The following is a 23,398-nucleotide window of genomic DNA, read 5'->3' on the forward strand; positions in this document are numbered from 1 at the left end:
TAATAGGGAATTAAATTAAGGAGGCTGCACATGCCACTTTAAAGTAGCTTTGGTTTAGAGCAGGTGGTGGAGGTATTTTTTCGAGACCATGTTGGGAAAAAGCTTCTATATTATAGAGTTATCCTGGGAGTGGCAAATAACTTTGCAGTAGAATTTTGGAGTATTATCAAGGGCCTGAAATATGCTCGTGATATGGATGTGAGACGCCTTGGGATTGAGTCAGATTCGGCCTTTGTGGTTGCTATCATGCTATGTTTCAGCATAGGCTTATTCCTTGGTTTTCCAAGAATATCTTCTGGACTATGTGAATTCTATTGAGTGTAAGATGACCCACTGCTTCAAAGAAACTAATCCCATAGCTGATTTTCTCGTCAAAGATGCTGCTAAGTTGGGTATTTTAGGAGTGAGAATGGAATTGCCAGTTTCCATCACCAACGAGCTCCTCCTTAATGAAGCAGGCTGATGTTTGAAATTTAAAATGTATCCGCAATCGTACGGATCAGTGTAGCTACGGGTCGAACATAGGGAGAGCAGCCACTTTATTCTTTATTTCTTTTAATAATGCGAAAGTGAACCGATTAATGATTGTGATCTAATTCTAATTACCGTCCTAAACATATGTATCTAAAATAACGTCCTAACCATTCGTCATCTAAGAATTTAAAGACGCAAGCCACGCAATTAAAATTAAATAAATAAATAACTAAAAATAAACAACCCACGCAATTAAAAAAAAATAATAATAAAGGGAAAAAATGCTGAAATAAAAATAAAGTAAAAGAAATGGGATAAAGCTAGAGAGCGACTCACAAGTAGGTTTCTCTACTTAGCCCGATGGATGCATCATAATATGAGCTTCCCTACTTGACCAGAGAGTCACTCTTACAAGGGTTTCTCTACTTGGCTTTAGGGAAAGGGAGACAATTAAAAATAAAAGCAATAAATTGATGGTTCTATGGCTAGGAGGGGCAAAGCCAACACATACACTAGCCATGAACCTTGGGGGAAAGGGATAGCAATAATGTAACGACTGAAAATAAAAATCCTAAATTAAGAAAGAAAGGGTAGTCAGAAGAGGGAATGAGAGGGGGGAGAGAAGACTACTGAAGGAGCCTACTTACTTGAATCAATGCTTGAACTTGAAAAAAAAAATTGTTCCACGGCTCATGATCTTGTCACCTAGATCTAAGCCTAGAACTATAACTTAAAAAAAATTACAACTCAATTGCATAAATCATAAACATAAAAAGGCTGAATAAAAATAAAAAAAGTGCTTGCATTAATTGACATAAAAAAAAACTATTACAAAAGTGATTAAAGCAAAAATAGAGAAGAACTAAAACTAAAGAGAGAAAGAGGAAGAGAGAGAGCAACTAAAGAAAACTAGAAGAAGAATGAATTGTCTCTCCTCCTCTTACATGAGTTGTATTTATAGGGAATGGAGAGGTAGGGTAACAATTTTCTCTTTCCTAAAAGAGAGAAAACCACAATTGATTGTGAGATCTTTTGAGTCCAAAAGTGCTAAGATGGAGGAGAGAGAAGAGAGAAATAAATTTTGAGAAATTTCCTATAATTTTTTCTTATTTTCTTTCCTTTTTTTTTTTCTAATTTATTTTTCTTCTTTTTTTCTCTCTCCTAGGGACGATTTTTTTTCTTTCTTTGTGTGATTTGGACAATCTTTGGTGATGATGTGGAGGAGAGAGAAGATTTGGACAATTTTTGGTTCTCCCCTTTTTTTCTTCTAAAAAAAACAACCATAAGATTCGAACTTGAGACCTCTTGGTGAGCAAGAGAATTTTGTACACCATAGCTCACCAACTAAGCTAGGTAGTTGTTGTTACCAAAAATAAATCTTTAATCACTTAAAGATGTGGTCCATCGATCCTTGTTGGCATTTGGAGTATTCCTTGTACCTCTGGGACAATTGCAAACGGGCTGGTTCTGCATCTCGGTTTAGTTCTGATCCATTATTCTTTTTCTGACCCGAAAAAGAATAATCATTTGTACGGGTGACCAAACGAATGTGTATTTTTAATTGAACACGTCCATCTTGCTCAGAATTTCGTCCTCTTCGCAACCATGGAAAGAAATAGGACCTCTTTACGTGTAAAATTGAAGATATGGCTCCCGATAGTCCTTAAGGCCTTGAAAATATAAAACCTGCAAAAAGAGAGTAAAACCCAAGGTAGCTCCATTCTAAATATGTAAAATGCATGTTTTACTACCCTAGATTTCACACATAAATGTGCTCATCACCTATTTTCCTAACAATCATCTTTTTAAGAGTAATTGGAAGAATATTTGCAATACTGTTATAAGTCGTAGAACATTTTTTCTTTAAGGTTTTGGGATGAGTAATTGACCTATTTGGGAAATATTTGTGTTGCAGAACTTAATTCCAAAGAGATTTCTCTTCCATGAATAATCGCCACCCCAACTATAAGAGAATTACTTTGTTTTGAGTTTCAAATTTTCTAAAGCTAAGACCAACTTCCAATTTTGGGGAACATACCTTATGCTAGCCAATTAGATGAGATTTGCTTGTTTGGCCATGGTGTCCATTCCAGAAGGAAAGGTAAATGAAATCTAGTTTATTGCAAATAACTTAAGCAAAAGCAAAGCTTGACATGAGACAAATAGGGGTTGATGAAAGAGCATACTATAGAAGTACACTTCTCCTGCAAAAGAAAAAAAGTAGATTAGATTTCCAGACCGCAAGTTTTTTTGTCAACTCTTTGTACAATCTGGGTGAATCTGATTCTTGTAGCTCTTTTATCGTAGAGATGGGTTCCAAGGTAAGTAGACTCACTATCCATCTCTTTGATGCCCAGGATATTGCAAAGATTATATTTCACAGAATTACAGACATTAGAACTAAATGCTATGCTGGTTTTATCAAAGTAAGCAATTAAGCCTGACGAATATCATTAATGCATTAGATAGTGGACACATCCTCTTTAGAGGTTGTACAAAAGATGAAGGTATCATTAGCAACAAAATAAGTGAAATTTGAGGACCATTGTAGGCCACCTTGATACTTTTAAAGAGATTTAAATCTCTATAACTACAAAGGAGGCGGGAGAGTGCCTCCATGGCCAAAATGAAAAGAAAGGGCTAAGATGAGAAATAGTCTCCATTTAATTTGAGACGAAATGAATAAAAATAGTCAAAATAAAATCAATAGCGAACTTAAATTTTTATAAGGTATTGAGATATTTCTCTTCCCCCCCCCCCATCCATTTCGTTTCATTTCATTTCACTATTCCATACAAAAGTTTTATTCCACTCCACTTCTACCAATCACAAGCGCCTTTGGAAAGTGATGTATTTTGGTGAACAATAGGATACAAATGTCACATCATCCTTACACTTAGCCCAGGAAGGTATTGGTTCTAATGATCTATATGCACTACGAATCCTCATTAAATTTCCAAGTTTTTCTTACATTGGCTACTAGGGGTGAAATAGGGCCGGGTTTCTTAAACCTCAACCCTATCCTAGGTAGGGATGTAAATAGATTAGATATGGATCAAATTCGAATCGGATGTGTTCAGATACAGATATATCTTGACCGGATTCATAAACCTTTAAATGAATACTGATGCGGATTGAATTCAGGTTTTCAACTATCCATTTACTCTCTGACTTTTGTAATCCAGACATTTCTCTCCCAATGAATATATTTTTCTCTTAATCCACTTTTCTAAGTTGTTTTAACTCTTTTCCTCATTCTATAGAACATGTTTAAACTTCAAGAACCCTCAAAATCATTAATTGATTATTTAATCAGATCGGATAATTATTTTTCAGATAATTCAGATATGGATACCCCTAAACGAACACGAATGAGAATTCGAATTTGGATTTTGACTATCCATTTACATCTAGGTCCCCAAAACTCAACCCAGGCCCAACCCAACCCTATCGGGTTCATGCTCAAGCCCAATCCTGCAGGTTTCAGGGTTGGATCGGGTTGACCCTAGCTAGTCTTATATATATATATAATTTTTTTTCTACAAAAGGTCACAAACGTTAAGCCTATACTTACCAGAGAGGGGGTGGAGAGATGTTAAGACTATGACCATCCCTTTTCTATCCCTAACCCATAAATTTGGAACAAGCAAAGTTGTCAATTTAGTTCTAAGATAGACCTTTTAATAACCTGGCATCACCACATCTCCCAGAAACTGGACATGACAAATTTTGACCCAATTCTTCATGATTACTACTATATCTAAAGTTCATATCAATACATGACAGGAGACACAAAGACAACCTATGTAAAGAAAAGGGGAGAAATAGTTTGACCTTGGTCATCTTAGCTCAATGGGTAAGAGTATGTGACTTGTGTAACACTTGATGTGGGTTGGGGCCATACATACAGCTTGTTGAATGCTTGTATAATACATGATGTGGGCCTAGAGGAAGGGGAACACTATTACTAAACACAATAATAGATCAGGGTTAAAATTGGGCCAGGTTGGACTGGGTTGAGCCTGAAGGAGTTAGACAGGGTTCGACCCGTCAGGGCCAAACTTACACCCCTATTGGCTACATAGGTAGGTCTTCCTGAGTAGCCTAAATATTTGCTATGTGGCAATTCTCTAGGGGTCGACTTTTGCGGACAAAGAGACTCAATGTCCTTTATTAACATGTCAAATTTCTGCCAAAATGGAGTTTTAACAATTAACACAATTAATCTTTGAAAGATCAGGACTTCAAGAGAATGCATAGTAGTTGTCAAAGTGTTGCTGAGTGGACATAAATGAAGGGTGTTTAATTGAATTTGAGTATGAAATTTGTTATATCATTAATCCACCTACTCTATTCAATGGTTAGAATTGCCAAATTATCTATTCACATGATATAATAACATTTGGAGACATTTGAAACCCCTTCCTAAGTGGGCCTTGCAAAAATCATCTAGCCACCATCATCTGTTAGTGTTTTTTGACATCAAGGTAATTCTTTGACTAATTTGGTGAAACTAGGGTTTTAATAATAGTTCATGCTAACCACGACTGTATTAGCCATTAGAACATGTGACCATCAAGCCTTAAGTATTAATAAATTATTATTAAGGGGTCTTCCACGTCCACCTCCATGAGACAGGAATTAAAAAAATAAAAATAAAAAATAAAATAAATAATTTCAAAATGGACGGGTCAGGCTGAAACCCGACCCAGTTTCACCCGACCAGAGTGAACAGACAGCTTCACAGCACAGCTTACCTGGCTTTTTTTTTTCTACATACAAAATGAAGTGTAAAAAAAAGAGAATAAATTAAAGAAAAAAAGCATATTATATATATTTTTGGGATTTGATTTACAGCGTTTCTTTTTTCCAAAAATAGTAAAATACACCAAAGAAAATAACAAATAAAATTAGAGGATAGCGACTAGCGAGTGCGAACCCTCGAAAGGTCTCACTGAGAAAATAGGGAATTCCGGCTTGTCGGCGACGGGATCAGATCAGCGGTCATCATTGGAAGCATAGAGAAAGAGCTTTTGACAATCCGTCTTGACCCTTCTGGTTTGTTCTTTCTGATTCCTCATCTAATATTCTCTCCTTTTTTTCAATTTTTTTCTTGGATTGGCTGGTGAGGTAATGTTTCTTGAAATCGTTTGAACACCTGATCTTAAGATTTCTTAGAATCTCTCAAGAACAAAAAAAACAGTTGCATTTTTGCAATGAGAGGAACAGAAGAATTTTGGGTCCAGAATACTTAACCTGCAGATTGTTCATTATAGCGATTAATTTAAATATAGTTATCCCAATTGTGGATATATCACAATGTTCCCAATCTTTGACCACATTATCAGTTGCATTTCAGCTAGTAACTTATTTCTTGAGTAATGGGGAGAAGGAAAAATATGTCCTTTGAATTCTTATATGGGACAATGTGGTTCTACCAGTATTCTGTTGGATAACCTTTTAGAATCAATTTGTAGTATGGTGACCTAGAAATTGCCAGAGCAGAGAGAAGGTAGATTTATCTTGGCCTCTTACCCTTCTTTCTTCTTCTTATGAAAAAGGGGAGGAGGTGGGGGGGAGGGAGCTCAGGTTGTCACCTTATTCATGAACTATGGTGACTGTTTGTTGCTGATAATCATACATATAAGGATGGAGGTGCTTCTATTTGTACCACTGTAAAACCTCTTTGTGACCCTCCTTCAACATCACATTTGTTTTTTTTCTTTCGGTTAGAACCTTCAACATTACTTACCTTATGAAATAATCTTACATTTTGGATAGCTTGTAGCAACTTCATTTCTGTTGCATCCCAAGCTTGTACAATGATATCTGAAGACAATTTCCTCTCTTCATATATGACCTAGCTCTGAACTAAATGTCCAAATTCACTTCCTGAAAATATCTAATTCATTGGTTCGAGTGAATGGAACTCAAGGCACTAAACAAATACTGGAGGAAACAACCTTCTTCCAAGAATGGAAGGGCACTTTTCCTTCTTGAAGTCTTTCTGGATAAGTTCAAATTTCTTTAGTTTCTTGTAAGAAGAGAAAGTGGAAAGTTTTGTCTTACCATGTTTTGACAGTAATCTCTTGCATTGCCTTCTGAAAATTTCAATTTATTGCTGCTAAATTTCCTTTTAAGTACAAGAATAGTCTTATTGTAAACCCAAATTGATGGAAATTGAAAGTTAAGAAAGTGAATCCTTTCCTGAGCATGATATTCTTTCTTTGAGGAAAGTTTGTTTATTAGCAGAAATTGGGAATGAGAAGCATTGAAGGAAGAACTGAAGCATGGGAGCATGGTTTCACACTTAGATGAGACATCTGATAATTTTCTCCTGAGATTTTATCTTGAGTGATAATTAGGTCAGTGTTGTCGCTTTTGTTCAGCAATCCTTCGGATGCCAAAGTATCTTTGTCATGGTTTTGGTGTCACTTGAAAGTTTATTGATTTACTTTTCGAATAAGACCATGATCTTGCAAATATGAAGTTTTCAGGAAGTTATGAAAAATTTAATGACCAGGGTTTGCTTGTGTCAAAATTTATACTTTTGGAAATTTTGATTTAATTATGAGCTCCTTCTATTTTCATTTTAGACTTTCTTCTTTTCCTTTATCTGGGAAGCACTCATACGAGTTGCTAAAATTGTTGGTCGAGTCAAAATTTTGCAGGTTTGAGCATAAGTTCAAAATGTAAAAAGTTGGTCTTAGAGGTGGTGTGAAAAAAATTACCTATTTCTTTAACAAGTAAAAAATGTAATTAAAAAGTGACAGGTTTTAATGTTTACTTGGGATTCATTTTATATAAGAGCAGGAGAATCCAGAGCATGCTAATGATATTTCAGATTAATGAATGGAATTTAGAAACTGATTTGTTACTTTGCTTAACTTCATTTTCTTGGCGCTGTGTGAGAAGCCTAGCTTCAGTTGTTACTAAACACTAGCAAAGTTGTTGCTTTAAGCTCGGTATATGTAATACTTTCTCTATAAGACAGAGCTCCCTTTCATGCCGACATGACCATGTGTCCGCACATGCCAACACGACCATGTGTTTTGACATAAGTGGATGAAACTCCTCATTTGAGAAAAGTCTGTGTTATGGGAAGTTCATTCCTTTGTGAGATTAGCTTAGAGGACTGTTTTGTAGGTCTCACCCTCTTTCTTTGTTTCTCATTCCTTGGTGTTCCTTTTATGTTGGGAAGTCTATTATTAGAAAGTGGCCTAATGTTTTCGACCCTTTTTGCTTGCACAATCTCACATTCAACTTGTGTTTGATAATAGATTTGGGTTCTCTATTGGGGAAAATTTCTATATGCTTCATTTTATTTGCATATTGTTCCTCTATTTTTATAATTTTTATTTTTAGTTGGGATAAGGCTTAGTGAGTTGAGTTGGAGTTTTACAATTTTTTTTTCATCTCCTTTTACTGTCTAATTTTTTACATATATATTGATTGAGAGATTCTTTCTGTTAGCTTATAATATTTAATGACCTACAAATACAAACACAGTTAAGACATGTAGTGTTCCTCTGTCTACATTTGACAAGGTTGGTGTATCTGTCTCATAAATGAGTTCATCTCCACAGTTCATAGCCCTCTCTTATTCTTCTTATAATACAACCCTTTAACCTTCTAGGTATTATGGAGGTGTTCTACTATAGATATAAAGGGAAACATTTGAAAAAATAACTTCTCTCTTGTATTGCAGGCCTTTCCCATAGGATCTTGAATCTTTCCTGCATCTGAAAGTTAGTTAAACAACTATTCTTTCTCTCCTCAGTTGCAAAGTATCTCTTCCTCAAATTCTTATGAAGCTGGAGATGAGACATCTTTTAAGTATATCAGCAACACTAAGATATCTCAATTAAATACGTAGGCCTTGTTAGAAGAAAATATTTTATGTAACCTGAAGAATAACCTGGCATGATGCCAGATCTTTGAGGATATTGAACACCAAGTATTTTGTAGCTTCTGGGACTATTCTTTTTGCTACTTCCCTTATCTGTCATCCTTTAGAAATTGTAATCCCCCAAACTGATGGTAAAAACTCTTTTCCACCTTCCTATGGTCTCTTTATTTACACACTGATCTCCGGATACTCTCTTTAATACTTAATATTGCAATAGAAGGTTCTCATGTGGAAAAGTGGGGGTTATTTCCTTGGATAGAATGATAATGGAGCCAAATTCTTGTAGCTGTCACAAAGAGTATGGACAGGACTTTGAGAATGATGATTATAGAACGTTTGGCCTGCCAAAGTAATACCTGGCGTACTCAATCATCGCAGAAATGTAGATATTGGATTTTCAGTTTACAAAAATCCACCGTTTAATATATAATTCATAAAAAAAGTGGTGTTATTGATTTTGTACTCAGTAGGGTATTGATTGGATAGTGTACCATAACCGCAAATCTGCGATACAGGCCTATGCTTACTGTGCCTTCCTTCGGTCATGTTCACCAGGATAACTATTTTTGGTTTTCAAAGGAGCATGTTTTCTTAAGAAACATGATAGGAGGGGTTGGTACTCAACAGAGCCTAAGGAAAGCGCTTGGAGTTCTGAAGGACTCCACAAAGGTTGGATTGGCAAAAGTGAATAGTGAGTACAAGGTGATCCTATATCTAATTCCCTCTGACCTTTGTTTTCTTTCATTAATGATTTACTCTTGTTCTTCAGTTCTGCGTTTCCCGAAGTGTTAATCTTGTGTTTCCAGGAATTGGATGTTGCAATTGTCAAGGCCACAAACCATGTTGAACATACAGCAAAAGAGAAACATATCCGCAGTGAGTGAAGCCATCTCCCAGCCTTGTGTCATCAATGTGCAAACTAATAATGCTTCTGCTTCCACATATGTTTTTAAATTTGAATGTTGATGTATACTATGCTTGTGACTTTATGTGTATTTTATTTTATTTATGGAATATAAACCAGTATGTTCATAATGCTACTTGTGTTATGCTGGCAGCTATTTTTGATGCAGTATCAGCTTCAAGACCCCGGGCTGATGTTGCATATTGTATACATGGTCTCGCTAGACGTCTTGCTAAGACACATAATTGGGCAGTATGCTCCAGCCCTTGCTAAAATGAATTTCCTTTCTTTTCACCATCATGCTTCTACTTTAACATGTTGCATAAAATTACTTGGACGGCAAAGTACAGTTTGAGTATGCTAAAAACAACAAAGAAATATCATGGTTGTGGTTTTTATTTCTTTTGTTGGTATATTCAGTCTAGTTCCCCTCCTGACATTTATTTAGGTTGCTTTAAAAACTTTGATTGTGATTCATCGCGCCTTGAGGGAGGTTGATACCACATTTCGTGAAGAGATCATTAATTATAGCAGGGGCAGAGGTCATATGCTGAACTTATCTCATTTCAAGGATGATTCAAGTCCAAATGGTACTTTCTGTTTTCTTGATTTATCTTCAACATTGGAATCTTGTGCATTATGATTTGGAACTGATTGTGTACTGCGATCGACAAATTTTGGTGTTAAGCATGGGATTATTCTGCTTGGGTTCGTACCTATGCTCTTTTCCTGGAGGAACGGCTGGAATGTTTCCGTATACTGAAGTACGATGTTGAGATAGATCGCTGGGTAAGCAAATTCAACTGAGTTCATCATTCTGTTACATTCTCATCTACAGCTATCTTCTCTGAAAACATTTGCATTATCGTTACAAGTTTAATTTGATGCGAGTCTTAGAACAAACCAGGCATGCAAAAAGGAATTGATTTTTGAACAGCACCAATGAGGCAACTTTGGTTCAATGGATTGCTATAACATATTGAGCATGTCAAACTAGGCTGGTTTCCCAGAAGAATCCGTACATTGGACTTGCTTTTCTGGATATATTCAAATCTTCAATTCTGAAGTTTCAGGGGTATCTTGGGAAAAGTGGTCGTATAAATTATTTTTGGTCTCTCATCTTAATTTGATCCATTTATATTGATTCTGTTGAATTTTGAGTGGTAATGTTTGGTAATATATGCTCCATCAAACCCTTGCTTTTCCCTATTCCCCCCCCCCCTGTGCCCGCCCAAAATGCTCTCAGAAATTTTATAAACTGATAAAAAATGAAGCACTACAACCTGGGGGGGGGGGCATAAAGTGTTACCTGTACCAATGACTCATTTAGGTAAGGGAGGTCACTTTTCAATACCTATATTCCTCATCATTGGAATTCTTTTCTATCAGGGTCTGGTGCAATAAAAATGTTTAAGTAGAACTGGAATTTGGATAAAATTAAGATATATTAATTGTGACAAACTTTTCTATAAGAGGAAATCATGTAGTTGATGCTTGTGACTGAAATGCTCCATGTCCCCGGGCAGGACTGGGAACAGGAATGAGGTTGTAAGGTGGGAATAGCATCTTGGTTAAGAGCATCCTGCAGTTTGAAATGAAACTTGCAGAATGTGTGCAGGTTCATGCGCTGTGAATGTTTTAATATTATGCGCATGAGAAAATTCCTTTTAATATTATGGTGCCCTTTTGTAGTGCTTGACTACTTCGGCAATGTAATTTATTTTTGGTTTAACAGAGAACCAGGGAACTTGACACTCCAGATATGCTTGAGCAGTTACCTGCCTTGCAACAGCTTCTTTATCGTCTTCTTGCTTGCCAGGTATGGAATCTACTAATGATGTTCTTATTGCTATTAGATGTTGGATTTCTCCTTCACATGATGTATTTTATTTGTTCAGCCACCTTGATTACCTATGATCTACCTTCTGTTTTGAGGTGCGCTGACTGAATTATGTTTTCCGCAGCCAGAGGGAGCAGCTGTATATAATACCATGATCCAGTATGCACTTTCAATTGTAAGGATCATTCTGAAGCACAAGTTCTATAGTGAAAGAGAGATTTGTAATGCTAATTTGTGCCTCTTATACCTCCCTTTCCCAGGTTGTGAGTGAAAGCACCAGGATTTATGCTGCAATCGATGATGGTACTCTTAATTTAGTTGACAAGGTGGGTTTTGTTTCGGTGGCCTTTATCCTCATTCATATGTTGTTTTATATGGGTAAATAACATTTCTGGAACAGTTCTTTGAGATGCAGCGGCATGATGCTATAAGAGCACTTGAAATTTACAGGAAGGCCAGGAATCAGGTGTGTAATCTTGGTTAATGTATTCCTTATGGCCAAGATGGCTTGCATATTCCAGTGTATCCTACTGGCTACTAGAAGACTTCTTTAAAAAATTTCTATGGTTTTCCATGGTCTCTTCAAGTTGGTTTTATCTCTATTTTTCTACAGGCTGAGAAGTTATCTGAGTTCTCAGAGATCTGTAGGGGCCTTGATGTTGGATGGGGGAAGAAACTCCCTAAAGTTGAAAAGGTACAGTACCATCATAACTACTTCATTTTTATCATTACCACTCAATAATGGATGGTTGTCAGTGACATTTATGTGATTCCTTATTTTTTCTGGCACTGTGATATCTCACATGATTTTTTCACTGGCAGCCCTCTGAATCATTTATCACAGCCATGGAGGATTACTTGAAGGAGTCTCCACAGCCTTTAATGCTTCAACGGACAGCTGTATGCTTCAACGTTTTTTCTTAAATTTTCCTAAGCATAAGGAATTACAAGAAATACATGTGGAGAACATCCCTTCGCTTTCTTTATGATGGAGGCTTGTTCAAATATATATTTTTGTGTTTCTGAGAAGTTGCTTTTGAAATATAAAGTTCTTGCTTCTCAGCAATTCTGTACTTGAAGGGAACTCCTTTAGTGGTTTTAGATATGGGTGGCAAAACTTTGACCAACCCATCCAACCCACTTAGTGCTAGGTATGCAAAAGCAAAACACTATGCTGCTTTATCTGGGTTGTTCAAGAACGACTTGTCTGATTGAAAAATGGGTTGGGTCCACTCAGTTTGTTCAAATTTGAAATGTTAAGCTACGATATATAGATTGTAGGTTCATTTTCATTGTAACATGTGCATTAGAGTTCTGTTATTTGCCCATTATGCTTTGAGTTCAAAACCATAAAGTTTGAGTCATGGCATATTCTTAATTATACTAAAAATATAATGCCTTGTATGATAAACATGCATCAATTATTATGTTTCTGGACAAGCAGGTCAGACATATACAACTCAAACTGAAACCAGGTCAGACTTGACGTCAAGGTTCAAAATTTCGTTTCGTTTCGTTTCGGTGGGTTAAAAAACACCAACTCGGCCGAGTTGGTGTATTTTTATTTTTTTGTTTCTATTGACTATTTTGATGGTCAAACGATCATATTTTGACTTAAAACTTAGTGGGTAGCTTATTATAAGGTGAATAAACATTCTTAGAACATAAAAATGCAAAAATATTGGAACATGACATTGTTTTAAAGTTGCACCTTTGTTTGGCAGCAACCGTTGAACTGTTTTGGGGATTTTACCTGTGAGGTCATAGATCGATCTCTAGTGTCTAACATATACAAAATCTACAAGCATCCAACATGTATTTATGTACTATTTCAAAAAAAAAAAAAAAAAAAAAGGTTTTGGAGGAAGAACTTTACCTTTCCTAAGCTTTGAATGTGTAGATCTTCTTGTGGGTGTCTAATGGAAGTCAAAATGTGTGATGATGTGGCTAATTAGAGGCTTGTTGGAGTGTTTTTTCTTCAAACTACGCAAGTGGAACCAAAACCCGAGACAGTCGATTTCGACTCTGTCTCAACGAAATTATGTATTTATAAGGCATGGAATGTATTGTTTCGGCGAGATACCGAAATTTCAACCGAAATATGGTACACATATTGATTCGTGCCTTATTTCGTTTTGACAAAGAAAAAAGCCCGAAATACCGAAATTTTGGTGAGATTTTGAACCATGCATGACGTAGGGCTGGACTAAGTCTGGGTTGGATAAATAGCCATAGAAATGACACATGCTCTGACTTTGGACCTGGATTCCTCTTAAAATTTTCCACCCCTAGTTTTGGAGTTGGGTAAGATTTGGACGTCTGGTACAAGGACAGAATAATTTTGAAGTGAGTAGAGTACCGTATTGTTTTCTGGTTGTATGTACTGCCGGAAAGAAGCCCATTCACAGCCTATTGACCTCTTTCTCAAATTAAGGTTGTCTAATAATCCTAGCATCTCTTCATTTTATGATATTGTAGTTGGGGGCTTTCCACCTAGGGATCTCAAAATTCAAAAATCTGTCTGACCTTATGACCCATTGCTTATAGTTTCCTGCATTGTCATGAGAATCTGACTGATCATATGATTTTGATCATACAATCAGATCAGATTATGGTTTAATTGATGAGTCACTCAGTCAATAATAAATATCAATCCAGTCAGAATGTCTATTTTCTATGGCTCAAACCAGGTGTCCTATTTGTATAGCTTTCGTGAATGCCCACAGGAGTTAATAGATTACGCCAGGGATAATGTTTTTTATGACAAGTTTCTTGGTTGGACCATTGAATGGTGAGTCCTCTCCATTTTATGTGGATTTCATCGGCATCTCTACTGTTTATGGTCACTTTAAGATTTCCACATATGTTGACTTTATTTGTTGATATGGAGGTAATTATACAGTCTTGACTATGGTCCTATTCATAATGATGATTTTTTGATTGCTTAAAGATCTGCAAGGCAAGACATTCCTTAAAGTCCTTTCCTAACCACTACACTCTACGATCCTTTTGATCCCTAGGCCAATGATGAAAGAGGAGCTACTCCTAGAGCAGAAACTACTCCAAAAGTAGCTTTGGCTATTGATTACAAGGAGGAGGAAGATGTTGAAGAAAAAGAAAAACCAGAATCACCAGTTTTGCCACCTGAACCCTCCCAGGCTGACCAAAGTGCTCCAGTAACAGCACCAATTATCGATCTTCTGGTAAGGGAAATTTTCAACAAAAGGGGCTTCTATACTAAGAGGTTTCAAATCTTGGTGTCTATAAAGACTTCAATTAATTTTGTTGTTTGTCTATCAGGGATTAGATGAGATAAGCCACGAAGTATCACAACTAGAAGAGAAAAACGCTCTTGCGCTTGCTATTGCCTCATCTGGTGATATTTTTATGTACATAATTTCATGAATTATTCTGCAAAATCAATAATTCTGTAGACTAATTATATATATATATATATATTCACAGAAAATTCAGTAAGTACTGCAATGGATCTGACCAGTCATGCCACTGGGTGGGAGCTTGCACTTGTTTCTGCACCAAGCTCTAATGAAGCTGTTGTAGCAACTAGTAAATTGGTAAATGCGTTTTCACATCTGAAACCTTCAAAAATGTTGTAACTATTTATATTGATTTTTTATGTTTTATCATAGCATCATCATCATTTAAGCTATCTCCTAATTACATGTGTCCTACATCAGCAGACACGAGTCCTATAGTGCCATGCAGTTATAGCTGTTGCCACATCCTCTGTGAAATATGCGTTTTACATGCACTTTTAGATCCTTTTACACAGCGATAAGTTTATGCTAACTGGTGCCCTTGTTATTACAAGATGAAACCACATTATTCAATTATGGATTCCTTTGTTCTTATTTCTGAATCAATTGAATTGAGCAATGCCACCTGATATATAATTTATCCTGCAACTAATTAGTAGCTTTGATGTACTTTACTATTGGATGGGCTAGTTTATGCTAACTAGTGCCCTATAGTGCCATGCAGTTATATCTGTTGCCACATCCTTTGTGAAATATGTGTTTTACATGCACTTTTAGATCCTTTTACACAGCGATAAGTTTATGCTAACTGGTGCCCTTGTTATTACAATATGAAACCACATTATTCAATTATGGATTCCTTTGTTCTTATTTCTGAATCAATTGAATTGAGGGATGCCACCTGATATATAATTCCACCTGATATATAATTTATCCTGCAACTAATTAGTAGCTTTGATGTACTTTACTAGTGGATGGGGTAGTCACTTTTGTCAAACATGACACCAGCCATCTTTATTTGTAATAACGGAAATAAAGTTTTAGAGTATTACAGGGACCATTAAACCCTTAAGGACCTAAGGACCCGTTTGAAATCTGACACTTTCCCTAAAACCCATTATTATAACATTCCCCCTCAAGCTGGTGTATAGATATCACATACGCCAACTTGCAAATAATAGGATGAAATATTTTACTATTAAGACCTTTAGTAAATACATCAGCCGGTTGTTCACTACTGGGGACAAAAGACATAGTGATAAGAATCATATCTAGCTTCTCTTTGATAAGTGTCAATCGATCTCCACATGCTTGGTTCAATCATGCTGGATAGGGTTGTGAGCAACACTAATGCCAGATTTGTTGTTGCAAAAGAGCTGCATATGAAGAGTCGTAGGGACATCCAAATATGTGAGAAGACCATGAAGCCATAGGAGTTCACAAATGCCATAAGCCGTAGAACGGAACTCTGTTTTAGCACTTGAACGGGCAACCACAATTTCTTGCTTTGTCATGTAACAAGGTTACCACCAACAAAGGTGTAATAACCAGTAGTAGACCTGTGGTCATCAAGGGAACATGCCAATCAGCATCCGTGAAGGCCTTCACCCTGAGGTGATCATAAGGAGAAAAAGGAATGCCATGTCCTGGGGTAGATTTCATGTAACAAAGAATACATAGTACAACTTCCATATGAGTTGAGTAGTGATCATGCTTGCACTGATAACCAGGTTTATGACAAATGCTATATCAGGGCATGTATGAGAAAGATCAAACGCTCCACTAATCTTTGATATTTCCTCTTATCCACAGAGTCACCTTCCTTACTACTCAGGTGACCATTAGCTTCAGTAGGACTATCTGTCGGCTTACACCCCAACATTCCTGTCTCAAAAAGAAGGTTAAGCACATTCTTTCGCTGAGTCAAGTAGATCCCACGGGAAGACCTGGAAACTTCAATGCCAAGGAAGTAACGAAGTTGTTCTGGATCTTTAATCTCAAACTCCTCACTTAAGTATCTCTTGAGGCGAGAAATCTCTGTCAGATCGTCACCAGTAACAGCAATACCATCTACATAGATTATCAAGAGTAATCATCCCACTAGATCTCTTGATGAACTGAGTGTGGTCGGAATTTCTTTGAGAGTAGCCAGTAGCAATTATAGCTTTATGGAAATGCTTAAACTAAGCATGAGGGGATTGCTTTAGCCTGAACAATGCCCACTTCAACTTGCATACCTTCCCTTCACTTTTGGAGCAAGTGAACCCAAGAGGACATTCCATATACACTTCCTCCTCAAGTTCCCCATAAAGAAAGGAAATCTTCACATCTATCTGCTGGAGATCTCAATCTAAGTTGGGGGCACAAGCTAAGGTAACATGGATTGTGTTCATCTTAGCAACTCTAGCAAATGGCTCCTGGTAGTCAATCCTATAGGTCTAAGTGAAGCCCTTGGCAACAAGTTTGGCCTTGTACCGATCTACTTTACCATCAATCTTTTGTTTCACTGTGAAGATCCACTTACAATCAATTGTCTTCTTTGAGGGAAGACATACTAGATCCCATGTATTATTCTTCTTTAAAGCCCACATTTCTTTAACTATAGCTGTCTGCTATTGTGAGTCTGCATTCGCTTCTTGCCAGGTAAGGGGAATGGACACAGAGGATAAACAAGACAAAACTATAGTAGGAAGGAGAAAGTGAGTCATAAGAAACATAATTAGCAATAGGATGTAAAGTACAAGACCTAGTGCCTTTATGAACAACAATCGAAAACTCAAGAGATGGATCAACAGAAGGAGAAGGAGAATTACTTTGGTTCAATGGGACAAGATCAGGCTTGAGAGGAGACAATTGCATGGTAGGATAGATGTTGGATGTGTAGTGGCTTGAGTATGTTGTCTGCGACTATAAACACGTATCTTTAGTCGAGGCAAAGTAAGAGTGTCACTCTCCCCTCGAAACAGGATACCGACAATGATAGCAAGTTGAAGAGGTGGCACATCTTCTACAATGGGAGGAGACTCCCCCTGAAGAGGTGCCGCAATGTAGTTTAACGTAGATACGTGAAAGACAACATCCATAGAACGCCGTGTAGGAGGATGAAAACACCGATAGCCTTTCTGCACGTGAGACCACAAGGATCAAACTTTCCATGAGGATGATAATCACCAGCATAGTAGACATTGCCGAATACCTTGGGAAGAACAGGAAAAGCAGCGGAATCCTGGAGGAGATCCAGAGGGGAGTAGAAGGTATGAACCCAAGAAGGCATTCGGTTGATTAGAAAGGTAGCAGTGAGAATTGCGTCACTCTAATACTGGGGAGAGACATGCATCTCAAAGATAAGAGAGCGTGCTACCTCACAAAGGTGGCGATTTTTCTGCTCATTAACCCCATTCTGTGCCGGGGTATCTATACAACTAGTCTGATGGATCATCTCATGAGCGGAAAAGTAGGCGTTAAGGACCCTTCAGAGTGTTCACGGCCATTGTCACTTCGAAGGATCTTGATGGTAGAACCAAACTAAGTTTGAAGCATGGCGGTGAAATTATTGAAAGCAATAGAAGGTCTCGCCCTTGGTTTGCATCATATAAATCCAAGTAGTCCGAGAATGAAAATCAATAAAAAGACAAACCACCGATAAACATAGCGGGATGGACCCCAAATATCTGAATGTATCAATGAAAAAGAAGTGGCATTGTTATTTCCAGAAATAGACTAAGTGATCTGAGTTTGTTTGGCTGATACACATGTCCAACTTAAACTACAATTTTTGAACGAAAAAGCCTAGCTGAATTTCCCAAAAGAGGATGTCCTAACTGACGACGCCACTGCAGTAACTTTGAGACGGGAGGTGACGTAGAGGATGTCTAAAGAGCTTGACCAGAGATCAACGCCGAGCGATCATCAAGCATATACAAACCACCCTGCACTCTACCAGAGCTAATTGTTGTCCCTATCGCCTGATCTTGAAAAACACGATGAGATGGGAAAAAATGACTTTGCAAATAAGATTGGAAGTAAAACTACTACTGGACAATAGGTTAGTTGGAAAAGACAGACATGCAATACAGTAAAAAGGGCTAAGGAACGAGTACAACTACCAGAGCCCTTTCCCAAATAGTGGAATAAGTCCCGTTAGTCAACTTAACCTTACCATTACTAGGACTAGTAGAGTACTGGGAGAAAAGAGACAAGCAACCTGTCATATGATCGGAAGCCATAGAGTCTATAATCTAGGTGGTAGAAGAGATAAACATAGTATGGCCACAGAAAAAGATACCTAACCTAGAAGGGGTGGAGTGAGCAGAGCTCGTAGTAGCAGGTGCAGAGATGCTGGGAGTAGAGTCTGAGTCTAGGACCTCAATATAGTTGTCTTGAACAGGAGTTCTGGCATGACCCTTCCCTTGTCCTTTTCCAGATGTATTAGCAGGATGGCTATGAAGCTTGCTCCTTGGTGCGACGCTCCTTCCCGCAGTAATCACACTTCATTGAAGCTCTAGTAGAAGCATAGTTTTGGCGCTGATGCAGTATAGAGATGGTAACGCAGTGCTCCGCCTAATGTGAAGTGGTGCCTTATGGGTTTTTTTTTTTTTTTTAAAGATTTTTTAAAATTACTTGATGAAGATTCCACATATAGATTTTTTATTGGTAGGTGTGGTTTTGTTAACACTTGAGATGTATGAGATCAGCTTTACTCCACCAAAAATAACAAAAACAAACAAAACAAAAACACGATCACAAACAGGGTTTGGATTTTGTCAAGGGTTTTAAGAAAGGGCTTTGAGAAGAAATCAAGGAACAAGGAAGAACCATTGATCTAGGCGACCATTTTGTTCCGGCAGTGGTGAGCTTCATTCTTCTTTGACAGGAGTAGAAATATAGTGGATGACCTTAGGGCTTAGGTACTGCTTTTGGCTCATAGAGGTAAGTATAATAAATATTTGTATTTTTTATGTCTTTTTTTTTATATTTATAATTTTGTTTCATAATTATGTATTTATATTATATGTTAATATGTCATGATGATTGATGATTGATGAAGATGAACTTAGTTTATTCACTTTATTGATTTGTTTTCTTGATATCTTACATTGGTATGAATATTAACCTTTAATATTTATTTGACATATGAGTAATAGGATTCAACTAGGATTTCAGTCAAATAGATTGGTTTTATAAACAAATTACATAGACATGCTTTAGTCGATAAGGCGACGTTTTATGCCCGCCTTATCACTAAGGCGCTCCGAAAGACCCTCAAACGCCTTCATCGCCTTACTGCCTTAAAAACTATGGGTAGAAGAGCCACCAGATTGTGGGGCTGCGTTGAGGGATTGAGTGCTAGAGAAAAGTGCAAATCTCTCAGTGGGAGTGGCAATAAGTTGTGCATTACGATGGATGTCCTCAAGTTGGATCACAGCATAGGCTTGATCCAAGTAAGAAAGAGAACATAATTTAGAACCTGGGACTGTAGCTAATCAAACTCCACAATCAGACCTGTCAAAAAGTCATAGACCTTGATCTTGTTCTCTCGTTTCTGAAAACCAGTGGCATCTGCAACGGTGGAAGGAGTATACTCCTCATAGAAGTCCAACTCATATGCACAGCTCATTGTAGTTTTGTGCCATGGTGAGCCCTCTCTGCCTCGGGTCACGAACCTTCTGGCGTAGTTTGAAGACCTGAGCATCATTCCCTGCCTGGGAATAGATATCCTAGACAGACATGCAGATCTTCGTAGCACGGTCAAGAAGGAGATAGCCACGTGAAAGTTATGGGTGTATGGAGTTGACAAGGAAGGCCATAACCAGAAAGTTGGCACACTTCCACTTGTCAATCTCATGACTGGTAGTTGGACTCTTCGAGGTTCAAGTGAGGTACCCTTAATAGCCATGGGACTTGATGGAGATACAAACGAGCATGACCACATATGGTAGTTTGTGCCATCAAGCTTGGTAGCACAAAGAGAAAAGGTGGGAAGAGATGAGGTGGCTCTACCAGTGGAAGCAGAATAGCTGGTAGACATGATTGCAACTCAAGGGGGCTGTGCTAGTGGAAGAGGCACCGAACGGAGGTAGAAGAAGCACAAAAAAACCACCAAAAAGCAGGAAAAAGGCTAAAATCCCAAAATCTATGAAGGGTGAAAACCTTGACAAATTGATTTTGGGGATAGCTCTGGAAGAGTCCTGAGATAGTAAAGTGGCTAGTACATACCAGTACAAGGGTAAGGAGCACCAATCGCAATAAATATCAAGACGATTTGAGCATCGAGCAGGGGAAAAACAACCTGACAAAAAAAATTGATTTCAGGGGGACATAACCCTGAAAAAATCGATGGAAAGGAGCTGGGTCTCTCAGATCATCGTAGAAGAGTCTAAGAGCCCAGTGGAGAAGGGAGATGGAGGCTAGTGACTATCTTGGTGGTTGAAGGAGCTACCACCGAGAGAGAGAATTAGAAGAAGAGAGATGGAAGGAGGTGTAGATGGAGGGAGGCACTAGGAGAGAAAAGAGAGAAGGGAAAAGCGATGGAGAAAGGAGGAAACCCTTAGGGTTTTGGAACCATGTTGGATGGGGTAAATTACTTGTGTCGATTATGACACCAGCCCTCTTTATTTATAACAACAGAATGAAAGTTCTAAAATATTACAAGGATCATTAAACCCCTTATGGACCTAGGACCCGTTTGGAATCGGACACTTTCCCTAAAGCCCATTATTACAACATTTACAATGCTAAGAAATCTAGGTTACCTAATCAAATTATCAATGCTACTTTGGATGTCTATTTATCTACTGACAAACTTCATTTTTCCTTCCATATTTGGCTCATGTATGATGGAGTTATGATTCTTAAACATATATTCAAGTCATTTTTTGTCTTGCTAGTAGTGTGTTGTGACCCAGTGTTTTGGAAGATCCATATTTATTCTGTTTCCATCAGAAGTTTAATTATACGTGTTGTGTTAAGACAGGGCTTTTAAGTGGTGGATATGTTGGTATTGTTGAGATGTTGAAAACTGGGCTCCCCCTTATAGTTCTTATTGTGATTCTACCAGGTCCTTTCATGTCCCTTACTCCCTTGCAATAAGGATAACTAGTTTTGCTTCAGATATCACTAGGAGAATGTTGTCCAATTATATAGGAAGTCCAACGTTCTGTTTGTCACATGGAAGAAAAATTTATAATACCTAAGTGATGTCTAGGTATAAGTCAGCTAATGAATAATTTAGTAGACTAGTATTTGGATTGATGTAAGGGGCATGCTAAATTTGTTTTTCCATTGTAAGTCTGCACTATTTGTTTGCTTATGATAATCTGAGTAGACTATTGAATAATCTAATATTGGATGTGATAGTTATGGAAGCAAATTAGTTTGTACTATACTAGACGGTACTAAACTACTTGTCCATGCTTGAAGTCAGTGACCTATCCAGGCAATTTTTTTTTGGATGAATAAACAGTAAAATTACGCGACGGAAGAATAGGCAAGGGGGGAAGGAGGGGGTGAAGGCATCAAGCCGCAAGGGACAAACCCCAAGAGGAAACAGGAAGGGGGGTGGGGTGGGGACAAAACAACTTAATAACTAAGCTAAATATCCAGGCAAGTTAGCTTGTGTTATTTCTATTAAAGCCCATTAAAACATATTTATAATTCCTTTTATCATACATTTTGTGTTATTATGGCTTTTTAAGGTGCCGGATGCATTTGTTTATTTTATCAAGCTGGAAAAAAAAATTATTTTTGCCTGAAATTATTCAACTAGATCCTTTGTTGTAAATTAAATAGGGTGCAGAAGTTCTAAGCAAAGTAACCCTAGAATTTTCATTGCATCATTTGGGCTTTTTCTCTTTCTCATGTATGTTGTTATTTATTCTCTATGTCTTGATTGGAGCTCGGTCACCTCTTAAAAACATTTTGACGTGGAACTCGGGTTCTAAAGCCCTATTCGGTTCGCTTATGCCCCCCTTCCCCAAATAGCAAATACCCCACTTTCCAAGGAGTGGAAAATCTATAATTTATCACAAGTTCTCAAGGGGAATGAGAAACTTGTAATAAACCAGAATTTGAGAGACTATTGGATAGATAACTCAATAGGAGAGTACACAAAGTGGGAATTATATTTATTTATGAAGGTTAGACTTGGAACAAACTTGAAAGAAGGGATAGGAGAGGATAAAGTAAAAGGTAAGAGGCATTATGGTAAACTAAAGAATAAATCAAAAGGGCTAAAGAATCGTGGGAAGGGGGGTTTGTCTTCTTCAACCTTTTGACAGAAACCAGAAGGGGAAGTTCAGCTACTGCGGAAGTGAATAACTCACCCTAGGATCCTCTGATGGGCATGAAATTTCAGGTAGGGAGTCGATTCAGCTAAACCCATTGATTCTAGCCAGGATTGGTTCTAATCACCAGCTATTAATCTCTGAAATCATGGACTGGCAGACAAAGGAAGTCGCAAGTTTTTTCTCCCACTTGGCTCTTAGGACTGGGAAGCTTTTGGGGATAGCATTGCCTACCACAGGAGAATAGATCCCCAAAACTTAAGATCGATCTGAGTTGAGATGATGGATTTGTATTGAACCATCCTCAAACCATTGATATTGCCAGTACAGGAAAAGGGAAATAGTAGCAGGACAATAAGGAGGAAGGGAAGAAGAACAACAGAGAGATCACGTAGAAAGAAATAGAGATGAAGAAGAAGAAGAAAAGAGAAGTGGTCGCAGAAGAAGAAGAGAAGGGAGGGGAGGAAGGAGTTCACAAACACACCAGGCCACGCAGGCACCAAACACAATAAAATATCCTACCCTAATGTACCCAAGTAAGAAGTAGATGAAATAAAAGATCACTCCTATATATCTACCCCGACATGAGCCCATCTGAGAGCTAAATTCACCTCAACTGTTTGTCTCTTTCCTTCAGCTCTACTCAAGTTAGCTTCAGCTATTTCAAGGGTTCTCTGAGCTTGTAATTAGGTTAAAAAAGAACCTTGGATC

At 37.6% G+C, this 23,398-nt stretch overlaps 1 protein-coding gene across 3 annotated transcripts in view; it reads left to right on the forward strand.

Annotated features, from left to right (window-relative positions):
* The first annotated feature begins 5,365 nt into the window (after positions 1-5,365).
* LOC122074032 (putative clathrin assembly protein At5g35200) overlaps positions 5,366-23,398 on the forward strand; it is a 24,850-nt gene continuing 6,817 nt past the window's right edge. The window contains exons 1-16 of one of the 3 annotated variants that reach the window (XM_042638817.1): positions 5,366-5,532; positions 6,724-6,839; positions 8,939-9,085; positions 9,190-9,259; positions 9,442-9,539; positions 9,736-9,877; positions 9,976-10,076; positions 11,023-11,106; positions 11,252-11,302; positions 11,388-11,453; positions 11,528-11,593; positions 11,741-11,821; positions 11,950-12,027; positions 14,148-14,330; positions 14,428-14,503; positions 14,593-14,702. In XM_042638817.1, coding sequence (XP_042494751.1) covers positions 8,984-9,085; positions 9,190-9,259; positions 9,442-9,539; positions 9,736-9,877; positions 9,976-10,076; positions 11,023-11,106; positions 11,252-11,302; positions 11,388-11,453; positions 11,528-11,593; positions 11,741-11,821; positions 11,950-12,027; positions 14,148-14,330; positions 14,428-14,503; positions 14,593-14,702 — 1,308 coding nt within the window. In that variant the 5' untranslated portion in view covers positions 5,366-5,532; positions 6,724-6,839; positions 8,939-8,983. The remainder of the gene's footprint in view (positions 5,533-6,723; positions 6,840-8,938; positions 9,086-9,189; positions 9,260-9,441; positions 9,540-9,735; positions 9,878-9,975; positions 10,077-11,022; positions 11,107-11,251; positions 11,303-11,387; positions 11,454-11,527; positions 11,594-11,740; positions 11,822-11,949; positions 12,028-14,147; positions 14,331-14,427; positions 14,504-14,592; positions 14,703-23,398) is intronic. The other 2 variants (XM_042638816.1, XM_042638815.1) reach the window with 2 other exon arrangements.

This window comes from Macadamia integrifolia, chromosome 3, assembly GCF_013358625.1.
Source record: "Macadamia integrifolia cultivar HAES 741 chromosome 3, SCU_Mint_v3, whole genome shotgun sequence".
NCBI classification, from domain to species: Eukaryota; Viridiplantae; Streptophyta; class Magnoliopsida; order Proteales; family Proteaceae; genus Macadamia; species Macadamia integrifolia.